At 44.6% G+C, this 19,009-nt stretch overlaps 1 protein-coding gene across 1 annotated transcript; it reads left to right on the plus strand.

Annotated features, from left to right (window-relative positions):
* The first annotated feature begins 6,293 nt into the window (after window positions 1–6,293).
* LOC118094624 (keratin, type I cytoskeletal 10-like) lies at window positions 6,294–17,395 on the plus strand. The gene is made up of 8 exons (XM_035135178.2): window positions 6,294–6,641; window positions 9,189–9,271; window positions 10,661–10,817; window positions 12,699–12,860; window positions 14,033–14,158; window positions 14,853–15,070; window positions 16,511–16,560; window positions 17,292–17,395. Exons 1-8 carry the CDS (start codon window positions 6,327–6,329, stop codon window positions 17,393–17,395), a joined length of 1,215 nt encoding a protein of 404 aa, XP_034991069.1. The 5' UTR covers window positions 6,294–6,326.
* Window positions 17,396–19,009: the final 1,614 nt, after the last annotated feature.

Below are 19,009 nucleotides of genomic sequence, written 5' to 3' on the forward strand. Positions count from 1 at the left end.
CATTCTTGACATATGGCTGTCAAGCCTCTGCTTAAAGACCCCCAAAGAAGGAGACTCCACCACACTCCTTGATAGCAAATTCCACTGCCGAACAGCTCTTACTGTCAGGAAGTTCTTCCTAATGTTTAGGTGGAATCTTCTTTCTTGAAGTTTTAATCCATTGCTCCGTGTCCGCTTCTCTGGAGCAACAGAAAACAATCCTTCTCCTTCCTCCATATGACATCCTTTCATATATTTGAACATGGCTATCATATCACCCCTTAACCTTCTCTTCTCCAGGCTAAACATACCCAGCTCCCTAAGCCGTTCCTCATAAGGCATCATTTCCAGGCCTTTGACCATTTTGGTTGCCCTCTTCTGGACACGTTCCAGCTTGTCAGTATCCTTCTTGAACTGTGGTGCCCAGATCAAGAAGATCCCAATAGTTTGATTTCACTGACATCCTGCTTTTGAATAATGATGATGATGATGTATTATTTATACCCCGCCCATCTGTCTGGGTTTCCCCAGCCACTCTGGGTGGCTTCCAACAGAAGTATTAAAATACAATAATCTATTAAACATCAAAAGCTTCCCTAAACAGAGTTGTTTCTCTCTTTAAAATCTGATGGGAGGGCGTTCCACAGGGCGGGTGCCACTAACGAGAAGGCCCTCTGCCTGGTTCCCTGTAACTTGGCTTCTCACAGCGAGGGAACTGCCAGAAGGCCCTCGGCGCTGGATCTCAGTGTCCGGGATGAACAATGGGGGTGGAGACGCTCCTTCGGGTATACTGGACTGAGGCCGAATACCAGTTGCTGGAAACCACAGGAGGGGAGACGGCTGTTGTTGCTCAGGTCCTGCTTGCAAATTTCCCTTCAGGCACCAGGTTGATCACTGACCTGATCCAGCAGCCTCCTGCTCTGCTCTTATGCCCTGCTCAATAACCCACATAAATAGCAGCTTTGTTTATTTCTCCCCACAAATCACTGTGTTTTGGGTCCACTGGGAAAACCGTGAATAAAAATTAGACCATCGGAACAAAACATCTCCTCTCCAAGCCCTCCCCTCTCAAACACGGGGCGTTTCCGCAGTTAATTTAGTTTCATTTCTCAGAATAGAAAAGCAGGGAAAGAGGTTAAGAATTAAACTCTCTGGAGAAACCAGGGGCAAAAGAGCTGCTTGGAAGGCTGGGGACTCCCTGACCCGCCTCGACACGCCTTGTTAATGGGGTGGTGCGACTTGGGAACGTGAGAGTCTGCTGTGAGAGTCTGCTGTGTCATTCAGGATTCACACAGAGGCGATGCACACCCTTAAGAGGCATGCTGGAAATTGCTGACTTGCTTCTGTGTTCTGCCCAACAGGCTGCCAAAGTTACATGGCAGCATAAGGGCATAACACGCAATTAGAAAATCCATCCCCCTTTATGTTATTTCCCTGCATAAAATCATAGAATCATAGAGTTGGAAGGGACCCTGAGGATCATCTAGTCCAACCCCCTGCGATGCCAGAATATGCAGCTGTACCATACAGGGATCGAACCTGCAGCCTTGGTGTCATCAGCACCATACTCTAACCAAAAGGGCTGAATGAATGAATCTTTATTTGCGTCAGCCATCGGCCATAGCAATAAAACAAGAATACAATATACAAAGAATAGAAATAAAAACTCAGTTATATAAAATACATTTTAGGGTTTTGAATCAATAGTCAAATAGTGGATCTTATTCTAATTGCCCCAGGTAAAAACCTTGCAACCTTTGCTGTCACCTGCTCATCTTGATCTGCCAAAAGAAAAGACAGTGTGGCAATGGCTGGGAAACCCAGAATGGACAATAAAAGAGGAGTGATAACCTCATTCCTCAAGTCTTTATAAAGAGTGCAAGCCAGAAGTTTGCTCCACCGATTCGGTACTGCCATCTCCACAGGGACATAAGCGTTTTTCATTTGGAATCTGTTGGAATCATCCCTCAAGTACAGCCGAGGGCAATACATTCAATCTTGTGAGAGTAAAAACGTATCTATATTTTAGAATCGCTAGATATCTATGCAGATAGGGTACCAGAGAGTTGAAATTATGAAGGTGGAAAATAGTCATATCATGGGCAAAATTTCCTTATTGTGGCCAAGTTGTTCTGACACTCGATACCATTTAGGCGCTGACAAATTAGACTGTTTGCTTTACTAAAACCCAAAGTGAGTAGCTGTTGTGCTGATAAACCACAAGAGTGAAGTTTCTGACAATCTTGCAGCATTAGGGATATTAAACCGGGGGGATTTGAGTTTAGGCAAAGCCAATAGTTAAGTGTCCTATGCCAGGTCCGTAATTCTACTGAGGGAAGATTAGCTTCTAGGCACAACCAATTGAGCTATCCAGGTGCTGAGGATTCCCGACCCTTTGCTGTCATACTGCACAAGTCCATCCACTTTCCTACATGAAGGGATGGTACATGTGTCATCTTCACTGTTAAATAAAATGCAAAAGAATGAGGCTATCCAGATTTGCCATAGGACCGAAAAATCTTTTAGGAACAATAGATTTTAGCATCCCTCTATCTCGGGAGACAATGGAGGAGTGCGCCTTTGGGAGTGAAGTCAAACCATTTCTTGCTGTGACTGTAGATCAGAGGTTTTCGACCAGTGGGGTGCCTTGAATGATGGTCAGGGGTGCTGTGGGTAACACTGGCCTCTGTCCCTCTTCCCGTCCCTCCCTCCTCTGATGTCCTCTTGCATCTCTGCCTCCCAAAGGCTTGTGTGGTTGTTTGTTGCAACAGCCCCGGGCGAATGGTGCCTCTGGCGCTGGCCAGAGGGTGCTGGTTGCCAGGACCTGAGGCAGCCTCGGAGTAGGCAAGCAAGTGGGTGAGGGAACCCACCTAGCCAGCCAGCCAGCCATACCCTCACTGTTGGGAACGGACAGCCAAATGGGAGGCTGGGCAGGCAGGCAGGCGCTGGCCTTTCTTATGATTACTGTGTGAAAGGCCTGCCTGGGAGCTGCATGGCCAGCATGGAAGGGGGGCCATTCTGCCATGCAGGCCCGGCAGCGCCCACTGCTACCTCCCAAGGTGAGTAAAGGCTGTCCTCATGTTCACCTTTGGCCAGTCTCTGCCAGGCTGTTATGTCTGGGGACATCCTCTTCCCAGGCCCCTGTGGGGCAGTGTGAGGAGGCACCCCTCTTTGGGGCTGGGGGGGGGGTGCCTCAGAGACTGGGGTGGTAGCGGTAGTTGCCTGGAAGACTCCCAAGGAGAGGGGAGAGGAGAGGAGGCTGAGGGGACACTCCACAAGGGAGGGTGTTCAAAATGGGGTGAGGGGCTGCCGGCTCTGAAGGCAAGGGGTGACGTAACTGGGCTCCACAGGGGTGCCACAGAAAGAACGTGGTTGGGTAAGTAAGCCATGGGCTCAAAAAGGTTGAAAACCTCTGCTGCAGATCATTGATCTGGCGAGCACCACTATAGATACTGAATAGGATTGGCATTTGCGCCAAGATTGTGCAAGTTATGGCGTCGACTCCAGTGCCATCTCTTGCCCTTGTGAACCCGTATTAGTCACATGGAGCAGAACCTTCGCTGGCGCAGTCAGAAGCAATACAAAAAGGTGCTCATGTCTTTCTTCAATGCGATGGCCGTGGTTGATGGAGAATGACTAACAGGTTAACAAAAGCTTGCCTCTGTGGTCTCAAAGGATGATTTATGTTTCTGGGTTTGGCAAAGGGTATGCGTGATGCAATGTATCTAACATTATTTTAATTGAAAAGGAGATTTAGCTAGTCAGCAGCCATGACAAGCTCTAAGTAATTAGTGGGATCAAAAACAACAACTTCATCTGCCCTTTGAAAGCCGGGAGGAAAATTAGCCAGTATAGGCTAAGTGCACTATCATAGACTCACCTGCCACCGTTCATTGACAGCATAATTATTTTCAATCCAGAATTAAGCATAGAATCACAGAATTAAGATGATGGTTTTTAAAAAATTACTTTTCAAGCAAGCACTTGAACTGCATCCGAAATATACTGTGACCTCTGCTCCATGCAGGGCACCTACCTGCCATTAAAAAGGGGGGGGGGGAGTCAAATAGCTGATTGATCACAAAACATTGAGGATCCTTTCATAGGAAATTCTTATATAAATAGCAGAATAAAAATGCTACCACCTTCGTTTCCCCCAAAACTGCTGAATTTTTAAAGCAACGAATCAAATAATCCTCTGATATTAACGAAGAAGAATAAACCGAATGGATTCCCTCCCGGTGTAACCTTATAGCATTGTATTGCATTGCATTAATGCAAAAACTGGTGTGCTTTTAAAGCAGAGCTTAAACCCCATTCGCCAAATGACAGCTGCTTCTAGACATAATGGGACTAGGGCGGGGGAGAGAATTATTCAATGCTGCTACTGCAAGTGGACAGTGTTCTCGAAGCTACGAATATGAGTTTGACCAAACTGCGGGAGGCAGTCGAAGACAGGAGTGCCTGGCGTGCTATGGTCCATGGGGTCACAAAGAGTCAGACACGACTAAACGACTAAACAACAACAACTGCAAGTGCATAATTGTACCCTCCCATAGCTGCCAAGTTTTCACTTTTCTCGCGAGAAAGCCTATTCAGCATAAGGGAAAATCCCTGTAAAAAAGGGATAACTTGGCAGCTATGTACCCTCCCTTTCAAAAGGCCTATGCCCCGTTGGTCAGAATCAAAAGCCATATTAGCTTTCTGCAAAGCTTGTGTGGTTCTTTTCATTATGACTGCTGCCATTTGTTGCCATTTTTATGCATACATTCATTAAAAATCTGTCTATGTTTGTCTTGTTTTTATTTTTAAAAAGTACATTTCTTCGTCTCTTTTTATTATGTGTATGTTTTCTTCTGCAGAAAAGGGTCTGATTGATTAGATCAATCTCTCTGTGAGATGTGGTCCTTCCTCTCTTTCTAAGCTAAATAGCAGTGGAGCTAGGGTTGCCCTATTCCCCAAAGTTGAGCTTTTTTTCTTTTCTTTTTTTTTGAAAAGTCCCCCCAGACAAGGCAGCCCTAATTGAAGTGATGGGAAGATATGTCACATAAGATATGTGACAGTTCAGCACAGTTATAAACAGGAGCCACCAGCTACTAGTTATGAACTTCTGTGGTTTTTAGAATCTGAATCTCTGTGGTCCAAAATCTCTCCCTGGTGTAAAGGGTCAGCGACCTGTGCTTTAGTCCAGCCAGTCCAGGCCCTGTACTCCCATTGGTCAACCAGATGCTTATGGGAAGCTCTCAGGCAGGACTCAAGCATGACAGCACTTTCCCCTCCCATGGTTTCCAGCAACTGGTGTTCAGAGATGCATTGCCTCGAACTGCGAAGGTTGAACAGGGTTAGTAGGAATTGACAGCCTTCTCCTGAGTGAATTTGTCCAGTCCTCTTTTAAAGCTATCCAAGTTGTTGGCTCTCCCTGTCTCTTGTGGGAGCAAGCTCCGCAGTTCAACCACGCACCGTGTGAAGAAGTTCTTCCTTTTTGTCTACGCAGGAATAAAACTTGCCAGAATCAGCGTTAACCTGAAAGTTAACGCTGCAGTTCTGGCAAGATGTGTGCAAAAGGTAGAAGGAATAGAGAGGGCAAGGTAACGCAGGGATGAAAATGGAGATACCTAAAGAAATAGCATGCAATAATGTGTTAGGAAGCAGCAAAACTATAAAAAGGAAAGTACAGTAATTACTCAATTGAGTTCCAAAGGCGCTAATGAAAGGTTTGGCCCACCCCGCTCCACCTATTCTCCATGTTGACATGCTGATTAACCAGAGGGAAGAACCCAAGCATGCATATTGGGATTAGCTATTAATTATTATAATTAGCTAATGATGGGCTAGGCTAGCAATTTGGCAAAAAAAAAAACACCATACACATAGGAGTATGATGCAATTGCACATTTCTGTATAAAAAGGTAAAAACTGCCTTCCGAGGACACCATCGCTGCATTTCTGCACAGGGAAGGTCCTCTGTACGTTGTTCTGCAAACATGAGTTTCTTTAGCCAGTCCTCCAGGCAAGCCACTTCTTCCCGCAGCAGCAACAGCAGAGGACCAGCGAGGATGTCTGGCCATGGAGCATGCAGCTTCAGCGGTGGATCTAGCGGCAGGGCCTTTGGTGGAAGCTCAAGCTTCAGCGGTGGATCTAGCGGCAGGGGCTTGGGTGGGAGCTCAAGCTTCAGCGGTGGATCTAGTGGCAGGGGCTTGGGTGGGAGCTCAAGCTTCAGCGGTGGATCTAGCAGAAGGACCATTGGTGGAGGCTCCAGCTGTGGTGGTGGCGCTTGGGGCTCTGGCGGGGGCATGAGTGGTATGAGTGGGATGTCTGATAGTAGAGGGAGATGGAGTTCTGGGGGCATGTCATGCGGAGCTGGCGGGTCCTGGGGCTCGAGTGCTGGGTGGGGCGCCATTGGAGGTGGGTCAGCCGGGGGCTTTAACGGCTTCGGGGGCGGCGAGGGCGGACTCCTTTCCGGCGGCGAGAAGGAGACGATGCAAAATCTCAACGACCGCTTGGCAGCCTATCTGAACAACGTACAAGCTCTGGAGGAGGCGAACAGTGACCTGGAGAAGAAGATTGCAGAGTGGTACGAAAAGTTTGGAGCAAGCACCAGAGGCGGAGAGCAACAGGACTACAGCAAGTATTACGCAGTCATTGATGACCTTAAGACACAGGTATGGGAAGAAACAAGCCATGCAAATATGTCGCAGGGCTTTATTTGCTGCATTTGTTCACAAGGCTTATACAGTCATACCTTGGAAGTCAAATGGAATCCGTTCCGGAAGTCCATTCAACTCCCAAAACATTTGGAAACCAAAGTGAGGCTTCTGATTGGCTGCAGGAAGCTCCTGCAGCCAATCGGAAGCTGCGGAAGCCCCATCGGACGTTCAGCTTCCCAAAATAGTTCACAAACCAGAACAGTCACTTCCGGGTTTGCAGATGCTCTATCACTGAATGTGGCCTTTCCCAGAGACACTTCTGGAAGGTGAGATCCATTTTGACGAAGCCAATCCTTAAAATGGTAACGGACCCCTGACAGTTAAGTCCAGTTGCGAACGACTCTGGGGTTGTGGTCCTCATCTCACTTTACTGGCCGAGGGAGCCAATGTTTGTCTGCAGACAGTTTTTCCGGGTCATGTGGCCAGCATGACTAAGCCACTTCTGGTGAAACCAGAGCAGCACACGGAAATGCCGTTTACCTTCCCGCTTGGAGCGGTACCTATTTATCTACTTGTACTTTGACGTGCTTTCGAACTGCTAGGTTGGCAGGAACTGAGACCGAGCAACGGGAGCTCACCCCATTGCGGGGATTCGAACCGCCGACCTTCCGATTGGCAAGCCCTAGGCTCAGTTGTTTAGACCACAGCGCCACCCTATTATTTATTGAGTTTATATACCGCCCTATACCCGGAGGTCTCAGGGTGGTTCATAGAAAAGATCACAACATATATACAGTGGTACCTTGGTTTAAGAACAGCTTAGTTTATGAACAACTTGGATTAAGAACGCTGCAAACCCGGAAGTAGGTGTTTTGCTTTGTTTTGGAAGCAGAACATGTTGAATGTGTTCCATTTGTAAATTGAGTCCCCCGCTGCTATGGGAAAGCACGCCTTGGTTTAAGAATGCTTTGGTTTAGGAACGGACTTCTGGAATGGATTAAGTTCATAAACCAAGGTACCACTGTAATCAGAATAAAAACAACAACCCAATAACACCCCCATCGCCATAATGGTGTTAAGCAAGATCTGTGTTTGGGAGAGAAACGACGATTCTCATTTTTGAATAGCACACACAGAGAGAGAAGAGGACTCAAGCTCAGGTCTGGAAAGCACCTTTTAGGGGCTGCTTCTGTCTGGTGATCTAATTTGGGGCAGTGGAATCTGTTCCCTGCAGGTTTAAGTCATCTGCCTCCACCTATGCTCAACCTGTAAAGCTCAAATATTATAGGCTGCCAGCAATCCCTCTTCCCAAAGGAAAACAAAAGCAGGGAACAGCTGCATGCCTGGGAACATGTCACCATTTGGGGTAGTGGGGTGCACCTATGCACGATAATGAACATCTGGGTTGGAAAAAGAGATGGCACCGTTTTAAGGAGTCATGCAATTTCCTCCTATATTATGTTTATCGTCAGATATTCAAAATTATTGAATTATAAGATCTAGCTTGACAGCTGTTAATTTATACACTTCTTGCTGGAATCCTAGCTGATCAGAGATCATATATAGGGTGTCATGTAAGAATGAGACCTGCTGGATCAGGCCAAAAGCCCATCTTATCAAGTATCCACTTCTAATGGAGGCCAACCAGAGACCTATGGGGAGCTTGCAAGCAGGACTCGGGTGCAACTAGAGTCTCCCTACTTGTGATTCTCTGTAATTGGTTTTTAGAGACATACTGCCTCCAACAGCAGAGGAAGAGCATAGTCATAATGGCTAGCAGCCTATTAAATTGTCTAATTCTCTATTCAACTCTTCCATGTTAGTGGCCAACACTAGAGTTTCTGGAATCTAATTCTGCAGTCTACCCTGAATCTTCTCACATTCCATTTCATTGGATGTTCCTGAGAGAGGGGGGAAATATCTGCCTATCCACTTTTCCCACACAATAAATAACCTTATATACCTCCATCATGTCCTTACCTGCTTTTTTCCCAAACTAAAAAGTCTCAAATGTAACCTTTCATCATAGAGTAGTAGCTCCAGCTCCCCAGTCATTTATTGCTGAAATATTAATTTCATTTGCTGTACCTATTTTTCTTTTCTGTGGGTTTTTTTGTTAGTATTCTTCCTTTCTACTAATAAACTCATTAAACTTATTGGATGCTTAGACAAAATCTATTCTAACTATATAAAAGAGAAGAAAGAAACGATGTCGTTTTGAAACCCGTATATCTCTCATCTGTCTATATAATACTATATATTCCCCTCATTAATTAAGCAGACTTGTCTTGACTTCCCACAACAAAAGGAGACAGTTAAGACATGTAACATAATTCATAATCCATCCTATTCTAAATGGGGCTAAATAATAATTACTGTACAAATTAAAATTGGGTAGAAATTTCCAACAGTGCTGTAGTTGATTTCTTTGGGGGAAGCCATGACTATTTAAACTGGTATCATAATGCTTTAAACGTGTGTGAATGAGTTGGGAGAGGAACTTGCTACATGTCCGAATCCAACGTTCAATTATATATTAATTATTTATTCTTTCTTTTGCAGATCATTGCTGCAATTACAGACAATGGCGGCCTCATTTTGCAGGTCGACAATGCTAGGCTGGCTGCGGCTGACTTCAAGCTGAAGTAAGTGGGACAAAATGGGCATTGCTCCACAAGCTGGTGGAGATGCTTGCTGCATCATTCATATAGAGCAGAAAAACCAGCCTATTGTGAGATCTCCAGCATGCATATCCCATCAGGTGTAACTACAGTACATTTACTGTATGCTTGGGTGGCACAAATTCATACCCACCAGCCAATGAATTGCATTGGTATGCTCCAGCACAGCCCCAACCATGTCTACTCAGAAGTACGTCCCATGGAGTTCAGTGGGGCTTACTCCCAATGGTTATAAGGCTGCAGCCCTAATTTCACATCATAAATTTAGCTGAGTGCTTAACTAATTCCAGGTTTGGTTCATAATGTGTGACAAAAACACCGCTGATAACTACACCTTCTTTAAAACCTGATATACAGGCAAATAGCCCCAACATACAGGTGAAATCGTCCAAAAAGTACATTTATTTCAGTAAAGCAACTTTTTTTTTCTTTTAATTTTTACAAATGCTTTCTTTTGGAAATTCCACAGTAATAAAACAAATAGTTACAATAATACGAAAATAAACATCACTATTACATTTCATTAATTACATTCCATTTATAATTGACCCGCCTAATGACAAATAATTGCAATTACAACAAATAAAGGCTTGGCATACCTTGCTTTGCATGTCATGCATCTATCTCATATATTGGTTTCACCTTTTAAGTTGCATTACTGAAATAAATGCACTTTTTGACGATATTCTAATTTTCCGAGTTTCACCTGTAAAATAATATGGGATGCGGGTGGCGCTGTGGTCTAGGAGCCTAGGGCTTGCTGATCAGAAGGTTGGTGGTTTGAATCCCCGCAATGGGTCCCAGCTCCTGCCAACCTAGCAGTTCGAAAGCACATCAAAGTGCAAGTAGATAAATAGGTACCACACCGGCGGGAAGGTAAACGGCGTTTCCATGCGTTGCTCTGGTTCGCCAGAAGCGGCTTAGTCATGCTGGTCACATAACCTGGAAGCTGTCTGTGGACAAACGCTGGCTCCCTTGGCCTATAGAGCTAGATGAGTGACACAACCCCAGAGTCGTCCTCGACTGGACCTAATGGTCAGGGGTACCTTTACCTTTACCTTTAAAATAATATAGGAACTTAAGAAGAGCCTGCTGAATCAGGCCACCTAGCCCAGCATCCTGTTGCCACAGTGGCCTGTAGGAAATCTGCAAGCAGGATTCGAGTGCAAGAGACCTCTCCCCTCCTGTGGTTTCCAGCAACTGGTCTTCAGAAGCATTGCTGCCTCCAGCCGTGAAGAAAACCGATGAAGGCACTGAAGAAAACACCCACAGAAAAGGAACACGTTTCCCTCTCTGCGTTCAGATGTTTCCCACATGATCTGCTGACAACCTTTTTAATCCATTTTGCTTTAGGTACGACAATGATGTGGCTCTCCGCCAGAGTGTTGAAGCTGACACCAATGGCCTCCGTAAGGTCCTAGATGAGATAACCATGAGCAGGGGTGATCTTGAAATGCAGATTGAAAGCCTGACTGAGGAGCTTGAGTATATGAAGAAGACTCATGAGGAGGTAATGCAGGTCTCAGTTATGCCTAAAGCCATGTCCAATATGTATGTGTTTGTGTATACAGTGGTCCCTCGACTTACGAATTACCCGACATCCGAAGTTTTCGACTTACGAACGGGACAAATGGCCGCACGCTTACAAATTTTTCTACATCCGAACGGAAACCGTTGGCGGTTTTAAATGCGGTTTCCTCGACTTACGAATTTTTCCGAATATTTTTTTCCCTATGGGAATCCGCTTTTCGACTTACGAAATTTTCGACCTACGAATGTGCATTTGGAATGGATTGAGTTTGTAAGTCGAGGGACCACTGTATATACCTTTACATAAACACACACATCTTAAGGGCAATGGGTGCTTGCCATGGGACTTAATAGCATAGCTGTCAAGTTTTCCCTTTTCTTGCGAGGAAGCCTATTCAGCATAAGGGAATTTCCCTTTAAAAAAGGGAGAACTTGACAGCTATGCTTAATAATATTGCTTTGCATTACTCATATAGATAATAGGGGAGCAGGTGGTGCTGTGGTCTAAACCACTGAGCCTCTTGGGCTTGCTGATCGGAAGGTCGGCGGTTCAAATTCGCATGATGGGGTGAGCTCCTGTTGCTTTGTCCCAGCTTCTGCCAACCTAGCAGCTCAAAAGCACACCAGTGCAAGTAAATAGGTACCGCTGCGGCAGGAAGGTAAACGCCGTTTCCGTGCGCTCTGGTCTCCATCACGGTGTCCCGTTGCGCCAGAAACGGCTTAGTCATGCTGGCCACATGACCTGGAAAGCTGTCTGTGGACAAACGACAGCTCCCTTGACCTGAAAGGGAGATGAGCGCCACAACCCCATAGTCGCCTTTGACTGGACATAACTGTCCAGGGTTCCTTTGCCTTTTCACCTCTACATAGATAATAAACAGGTAAAGGTAAAGGTGACCATTAGGTCCAGTCGCGGATAACTCTGGGGTTGTGGTGCTCATCTCGCTTTACTGGCCAAGGGAGCCGGTGTACAGCTTCTAGGTCATGTGGCCAGCATGACAAAGCTGCTTCTGGCGAACCAGAGCAGCACACGGAAACACTGTTTACCTTCCTGCCGGAGTGGTACCTATTTATCTACTTGCACTTTGATGTGCTTTCGAACTGCTAGGTTGGCAGGAGCTGGGACCGAGCAACAGGAGCTCATCCTGTCGCGGGGATTCGAACTGCTAACCTTCTGATCGGCAAGCCCTAGGCTCAGTGGTTTAACCCACAGCGCCACCCGCGTTAAACAGACCAGAGCCCAAATCAAGCTTTAGCTATGCATGAACAACTTAAGGTAAATGACGGAGCAGAATACAAAATAGTACAGGGGGTGCCAACTTGAATAAAATATTGTTGGGGGCCCAGGTAAGCCCCCCCCCATAATCAATCACATGACGCAGTGCGCAACACATCATTTGAATGGGAATGCCCATCAACTCTGTGAGGGCCTGGCCCCCTCAAATATTTTATTGTGGGGGCCGAGGCCCCCATGGCCCCTAGGATTTGGCTTCTATGAAATGGTAAGAGCAGGCACCCCCAAACTCAGCCCTCCAGATATTTTGGAACTACAACTCCCATCATCCCTAGCTAACAGGACCAGAGGTCAGGGTTGATGGGAATTGTAGTCCCAAAGCAACTGAGTTTAGGGGTGCCTGGGTAAGAGGGTCCTCACACCTACACCTGCTCAATCTATTTTGGATCAGATACAGATCTCTCTGGAGTCTGGGCAGTAGAAGCAAAGTTATTGAAACCAGTCAACGTCATCTAGAAAACATTACAATTACTCAGAGATACTCCTGGTATTTTTTTTTTAAAAAAAAAACTGATTTATTTTCCTGCTCTTGCTGCACGTGTTGAGATAACATTTTTATTGGTGCAGGATATGAGCTCTGTGACTGACACCACAGCCGGAGGCATTGATGTGCAAATGAATGCTGCCCCTGGAATTGACCTGACTGCCCTCCTCAATAAGATGAGAGGAGAATATGAAGCCCTCGCTGAGGAGAACAGGCAAGACATTGAGGCCTGGTTCAACGAACAGGTAGGTGGCAGAAACGCTCACTTGTTTGTTATTTAAATAGTTTTTATTTGGTTTTACAAATTCATTCAGACTCATAGTCACGAGTAATAAAAAAACAACACAAGATTCTTCCGAATCTCAAGACGTCCCTCCCCCCCCCCGTGGGTTCTTTCAGGTAACTTTTTTTAAAAAAACCTGCATTTTATAAGTCCATCTAATTTACAATCCTCCATTGTATCCAAAGTCTATGTAATAACAACAACAACAACAACAACAACAACAACAATAATAACAATAATAATAATAATAATAATAATAATAATAATAATAATAATAATAATGTATTATTTATTATTTATACCCCACCCATCTGGCTGGGTTTCCCCAGCCACTCTGGGCGGCTTCCAACAAAATATTAAAATACAATGGTCTGTTAAACATTAAAAGCTTCCCTAAACAGGGCTGCCTTCAGATGTCTTCTAAAAGCCTGGTAAACGTTTTTCTCTTTGACATCTGGTGGGAGGGCGTTCCACAGGGCAGGCGCCACCACTGAGAAGGCCCTCTGCCTGGTTCCCTGTAACTTGGCTTCTCGCAACGAGGGAACCGCCAGAAGGCCCTCGGCGCTGGACCTCAGTGTCCGGGCAGAATGATGGGGGTGGAGACGCTCCTTCAGGTATCATTGCAAGAATTAATTAAAACCTGCCAAACCTGTTCAAGTGTTTACAGTGGTCTTTCAAATATAATATGAATTTGTCCCATTCCTTGCTGAAGCTTTGATCCTCCTGATTTCTGATTTCCCCAATTAATCTTGCCATCTCTGCATAGTCCAGTAATTTCATCTGCCAGACCACCTTTGTAGGCATCTTGTCATCTTTCCAGCTCTGGGCAAGCAGCATCCTTGCAGTTATTGTAGCATACAGTACAGTTCTTTTGGCATCTCTGCACCTACAATTCCTAACAAAAAGGCTTCTGGTTTGTTATTTTAAACATTTTTTCAATTCATTATATATCATTTCCCAGAATTCCTTTATCACTTTACAATTCCACCACATATGATAAAAGGTGGCTTCCTTTTATCTTGCAGAAAATGTTCACTTTTGACTTCATGGAGGACTCTTCCTTACGCAAAATTATTCACTTGACTAAAAACCTTTGGATAACTTTCTCTCCCTCTTTTAATCGCTTTATTTCAGAGTCAAGAACTGAATAAGCAGATAAGCAGCAGCGTCGAAGAGACCAGCACCAACAAGAGTGAGATTACCGAACTAAGACACACTCTGCAAAGCCTAGAAATGGAACTGCAAACCCAATTGTCTATGGTATAAGAATTCTTTCTTTCGTTCAGTTAGCATCTTTTTTTTCTTTGAGAATTTATATTTTACGATTTTACAGTTGCAAATAAACATTTTACAAACTTTAAAATATCCAGTGACTTCCCTTCTTCTCTTTCCGTGGTTCATTTTGCATATCATACATCCCTGCGTATTTTACTATAACCATTCAAATCAATTTTCCACTTTTGCATCCATCAAAAATTATTTACTCTGTTGAATTTATCTTAAGGCTGCCAGTGTTTTCAGCTGTATACAGTCATTTCCCACATATTCAATGAACATTTTCCACTCTTCTTTAAATGTATGTTCTTCTTGCTCTCTTATTCTATGTGTTAAATCTGCAAGTTCTGCAGATTCTGTCGACTTAAGTTGCCAGTCCTCTTTAGTTGGGACCTCGCTCCCTTTCCATTTTGGGGCTAAAAGTTAGCATCTTTCTTTACTTATTACTTTATTACCTTTCTAACCCTTCCTTAAGTTTAAAACAAGAAGAGAGATAGACAATCACAGAGGGCACACATGGCCTTGTGGCACCCAGCCCTACCATTAAACATACCATGATCTTTTAAATGTGTTTGTGGGAGGGGCTGTTTGTTTGTTTATGTTTTTTTATTATCTGTTTGTGTTCTCATTTTATCTTTTTATTCAACTTTCAATGTTCTATTCCTCCCCCCCCCATCAGAAACAATCTCTGGAGGCCACCCTGGCAGATGTAGAAGGCAGATTCTGTGGCGAACTTTCCCAGATACAAGGAGTGATAAGCAACGTGGAGGGACAAGTGGTGCAGATCAGGGAAGACATGGAAAGCCAAAACAGAGAATATGAACAGCTCCTGGATATCAAGATCCGCCTGGAGAATGAGATCGAGACTTACCGCAGTCTGCTGGATGGAGGAGACAGGTGAAAAGGGAGGAATGTGGTAGAAGTCTGCCATTCCTAAATGTCTTTGATTCTCCTTCGCCTAAGGGTCTGCACATCACTTGGTTTCTCATTGCTTAATTGGACATTCCCCCTCTCAATATGCACATTCTCCAGTCAGTTTGCAAAGTCTCCGAGAAACAAGCCCTTTCTTTCTATTTCCAGAAATGTGCAAATGTATTATGAGGCAGCCTGCTTGTGCTGGTTAAACGAATTGATCACATTGGATAATGCAGACATCCTGGACTTAGAAGGTCACAATTTAAAACTCAGCTGGCATGCATGTCTCTGGCATGGGAAGGCGAAAATTTATAAAAGTTTTATGAACCATATTCTAAGGAAGAATTTTCATAGAGTTTGGGAGAAATATAAAAATCTGCTGGAAAGAAAAACATCTTTATGGCTACAGTGGAACCTCGAGTTGCAGACGTAATCCATCCCGGAGGCACGTCTGCAACTTGAAGCATTCGCATCCAGAAGCGTTTCTGCACACGCACAAAGCACAATTTAGTGCTTCTGTGCATGCCCAAGTGGAGAAACCCAGAAGTAACCATTCTAGTACTTCCAGGTTGCCACAGGACACAACTTGAAAAGACGTAACCTGAAGCGGATGCAACATGAAGTATGACTATATCTCTTACTGAGGCTATTACAATTAAGAGAGTTAATATGGAAAGAAAGTGGGCAACCTACAGGGAATTGCTGCACTTTAAAGAGGGGGAACCTAAACTGAAATCAATGGAAAGTGTAAGGAGCCATGTTACGGACTGGCTACAATATCATCAGTTACATGAAATGTTTCAAATAGACAGGAAAAATGGGTTTTCAGACCAAAGCTCACAATTTGAAAAATAACTTCTTACAAAACAAAGAAAAACTTTTATCTAAAATGTATGATCTGTTATTAGATAGGGAAACAAAAGACGAGCTTGTTAAAAAAAAAACTCTATGACATATTGGACAATAGATATAGGACTATATATATATATATATATATATATATATATATATATATACGATTATATATCGATATATATATATATCGATATATATATACGATTCAGCTAGATGTTGCCTTTTCTCATCTTTTTTTATCTCGACCCCACATAATATCTACAATAAAGACTTTACTGATCCTGCTACTGTCAAATGTACCTTCACAGAAACCCTCTTTTTTCCCTATAACCAAGTCTAAAGTTTGTTCGTTTTTTACTGTTCTTATAGTGATTTTGAATCTGGATCCAGAAGAATCTCTTCAGAAACTAGATCTAGAGGATCTGTAGGTTCAAGTTCTAGAGACCAGACATCTTCCAGCTCTGGATCCAGAGCTTTTGGCAGTGGAGACTCGAGATCCACAGGATCTAGAGGGTTCGGATCTTCCGGTTCTTCAGATTCCAGATCCAGGGTCCAAGAAACTTCCAGCTTCCAGTCACGGTCCAGAGGCTCTGGGTCTGCAGACTCACAATCTAGAAGCTCAGGATCTGTAGACAGAGGATTTAGTGGCGAAAGTTCCCAGGATTCAGGATCAAGATATGGAAGCACCACCAGAGGTAACACATGTTGTTCTTATTTTTCTGTTAAAAATGCACATTTCTAAAAACAGTTTTATTTTGCTACTAATTTCAGAGGGTGAAATAATGCTGATGAATTGCCTATTGATGTACCAAAATTGAACTGAGAAAGTTGAGTATATGGCAGGGTTGTGCTGGTGAAGAAAGAATAAATGTTAAGGAGCCACCAGTGTAATAACAACTTTTCCTCAGATGGTCACCCAATGCAGAAATCGCCCAGTGGGGTGGTTGATCAGGGTTGCAGCTACTCCCATTGGCCCTCGTCCCCCCCCCCAAGCTGCTATTTGCATGGGCTATGAATTGTGGGTTGATTCTGGGCAAATGGGATATTGATTGCACAGTGTGTGGCACAGTGATAGAGCATCTGTCTTATATACAGAACATCCCATTTTCAATCCCCTACATCTCCAAGTAGAACTGGGAAAGCAGACTGAAAACCTGGATAGTTGCTGCCAATCAGTGTAGACAATACTGGCTTAGATGGGTCAATGATCTGGTTCACTATAAGGCAGCTTCCTGTGTTTCTAAGTAGTACATTCCCCACCCCTCAATGTTTAAATAAGAGCTCCGTGATCTGCCTGTTTAAAAGAATAACTGCTCTCCTAAATGCCTGCATTTCCTTTCTTGCACAGATGTACAAAAAACAAGAGTGATCAAGACAATAGTGGAAGACAGAATTGGTGATCAAGTCGTCTCGACTCACGTCCAGTCGGTTGAAGAAAAGCCAATTAAATAAGCCATCTCAGATTCTCATGGGGAATCTTTCGAAGCATGCCATAGCAGATGCATGTCATGAAAAAAGATACACCAAGGTGTCAGGAGCTCAAGGATTTCTGCCTTAAACCCACAATGCTGTATTAGAATTGTCTTTTTTCTCTGCTTCTGTCACTGCTGCTTTCTTGAGCACCTTTCTTCCATGCAAACCAAGACAGAAAACCGTGATCTTATCGGCTAGCACCCTGCAATAAAGATTTTCCTTCTGTAGCAAGTAAATGATAACATTGTGGTCATGTGTCTTTATTTCAAAGCATTGTCTACATACTGCCTGTGCCATTCTTCTCCAAACTGGTGGCTTCTAAGTGCGTTGGACTACAATTCCCATTAGCCCCAACCAGCACAGCAAGGGAGGCCCATGGATCTCTTGGTTTCAGATCTACAAACCAGTCAGGGATGGGACAGCCCTCAAACAGAGGACACCATCGAAGAGAGGGCTGCCCTCTGAGCGTCCTTCAAAAGAGAGGACTCCCCTCAGAAAAACAATCACAGCAGCCCTGTTTCCAAGCTACTGCAGTGCTTCATAATTGCCCAGTCCCATGAAGATCCTCCACATAGAAGCCCCAATGATCATGAAGAGCATCTCCATATATGTGAGGCCAGGCTGTGAGTTCAAAAGCCCCCTGCGCTCCTGAAGCACTTGTGGAGAAGATGTCATTAGACCACCAGTCACATGTTGGTGCAGGGATAAAAAATCTCAGGCCAAATGTGGTCTTCTAGGCCTCTCTATCTCTCAGGAATCCAGGCCACACTTCCTCCCTAGCCACCTCTTCTTTCCCCAACCCTTCACCCACCCTGTTTCACACCCTCGACGGCTGTGTTTTCCTGTCTGGAATATGTTCTAATAATTCCTCCTGATTTCCTGGACCGAGAATATGTATAGAAACTTGCTCCACCCACTTTTGCCTCTGGCCCAGCCCAGCACTGACTTGTGGCCCCTGGAAGATGGCCACAGGGGAATGTGGCCCTCAGGCTGAAAAGAGTTCCCCATCTCTGTTCTTGGATCCTGGAGTTTGGTACGGCAAGTTTCCTGTCCAGACCCAAACTGCAGGGGACGAGGATGTGGTCAACTGAAAATAGGAGTGGGGAAACGAGAAATGGAGAAAAAACCCAAATTTGCAGATTCTCCCATCCCTATCAGTGGAGGGCCTTAAACAAGTAACACAGGGATTATAGTGATCTGATGCATAAGGTTCCTGGGAGTCCAGACAAACTGAAAACAGCACAGCACTTCACACATTGAAATCCCTCTTTGAGGGAGGACACGTGTTGTGGTGAGACCTGGCAACCAAACCCTTGTGTTGTGGGTGGGTACGATTGGATAGCCACAATACCCTATTGGTAGGTCCCTTGATGCTGGGTTCAATCTGACCAATGGGACGCTAGCCAAAATGGATCAAGGGACCTATATATGCCTATGCACGTGACCCTGAGCTTTCTCTCTTGCTCAGTGCATTGGAACACCCACCCACCTCTCCCTATATTTAGGGCTTGCGCTTGACCTTGCTATGCCGTCGTGTGTCATCTGCCGTTGAGACAGGGGCACGGCAGGAATTTTCCCCACTTGGCTGATTGG

The sequence above is a fragment of the Zootoca vivipara genome, chromosome 13 (genome assembly GCF_963506605.1).
Source record: "Zootoca vivipara chromosome 13, rZooViv1.1, whole genome shotgun sequence".
Classification (NCBI taxonomy): Eukaryota; Metazoa; Chordata; class Lepidosauria; order Squamata; family Lacertidae; genus Zootoca; species Zootoca vivipara.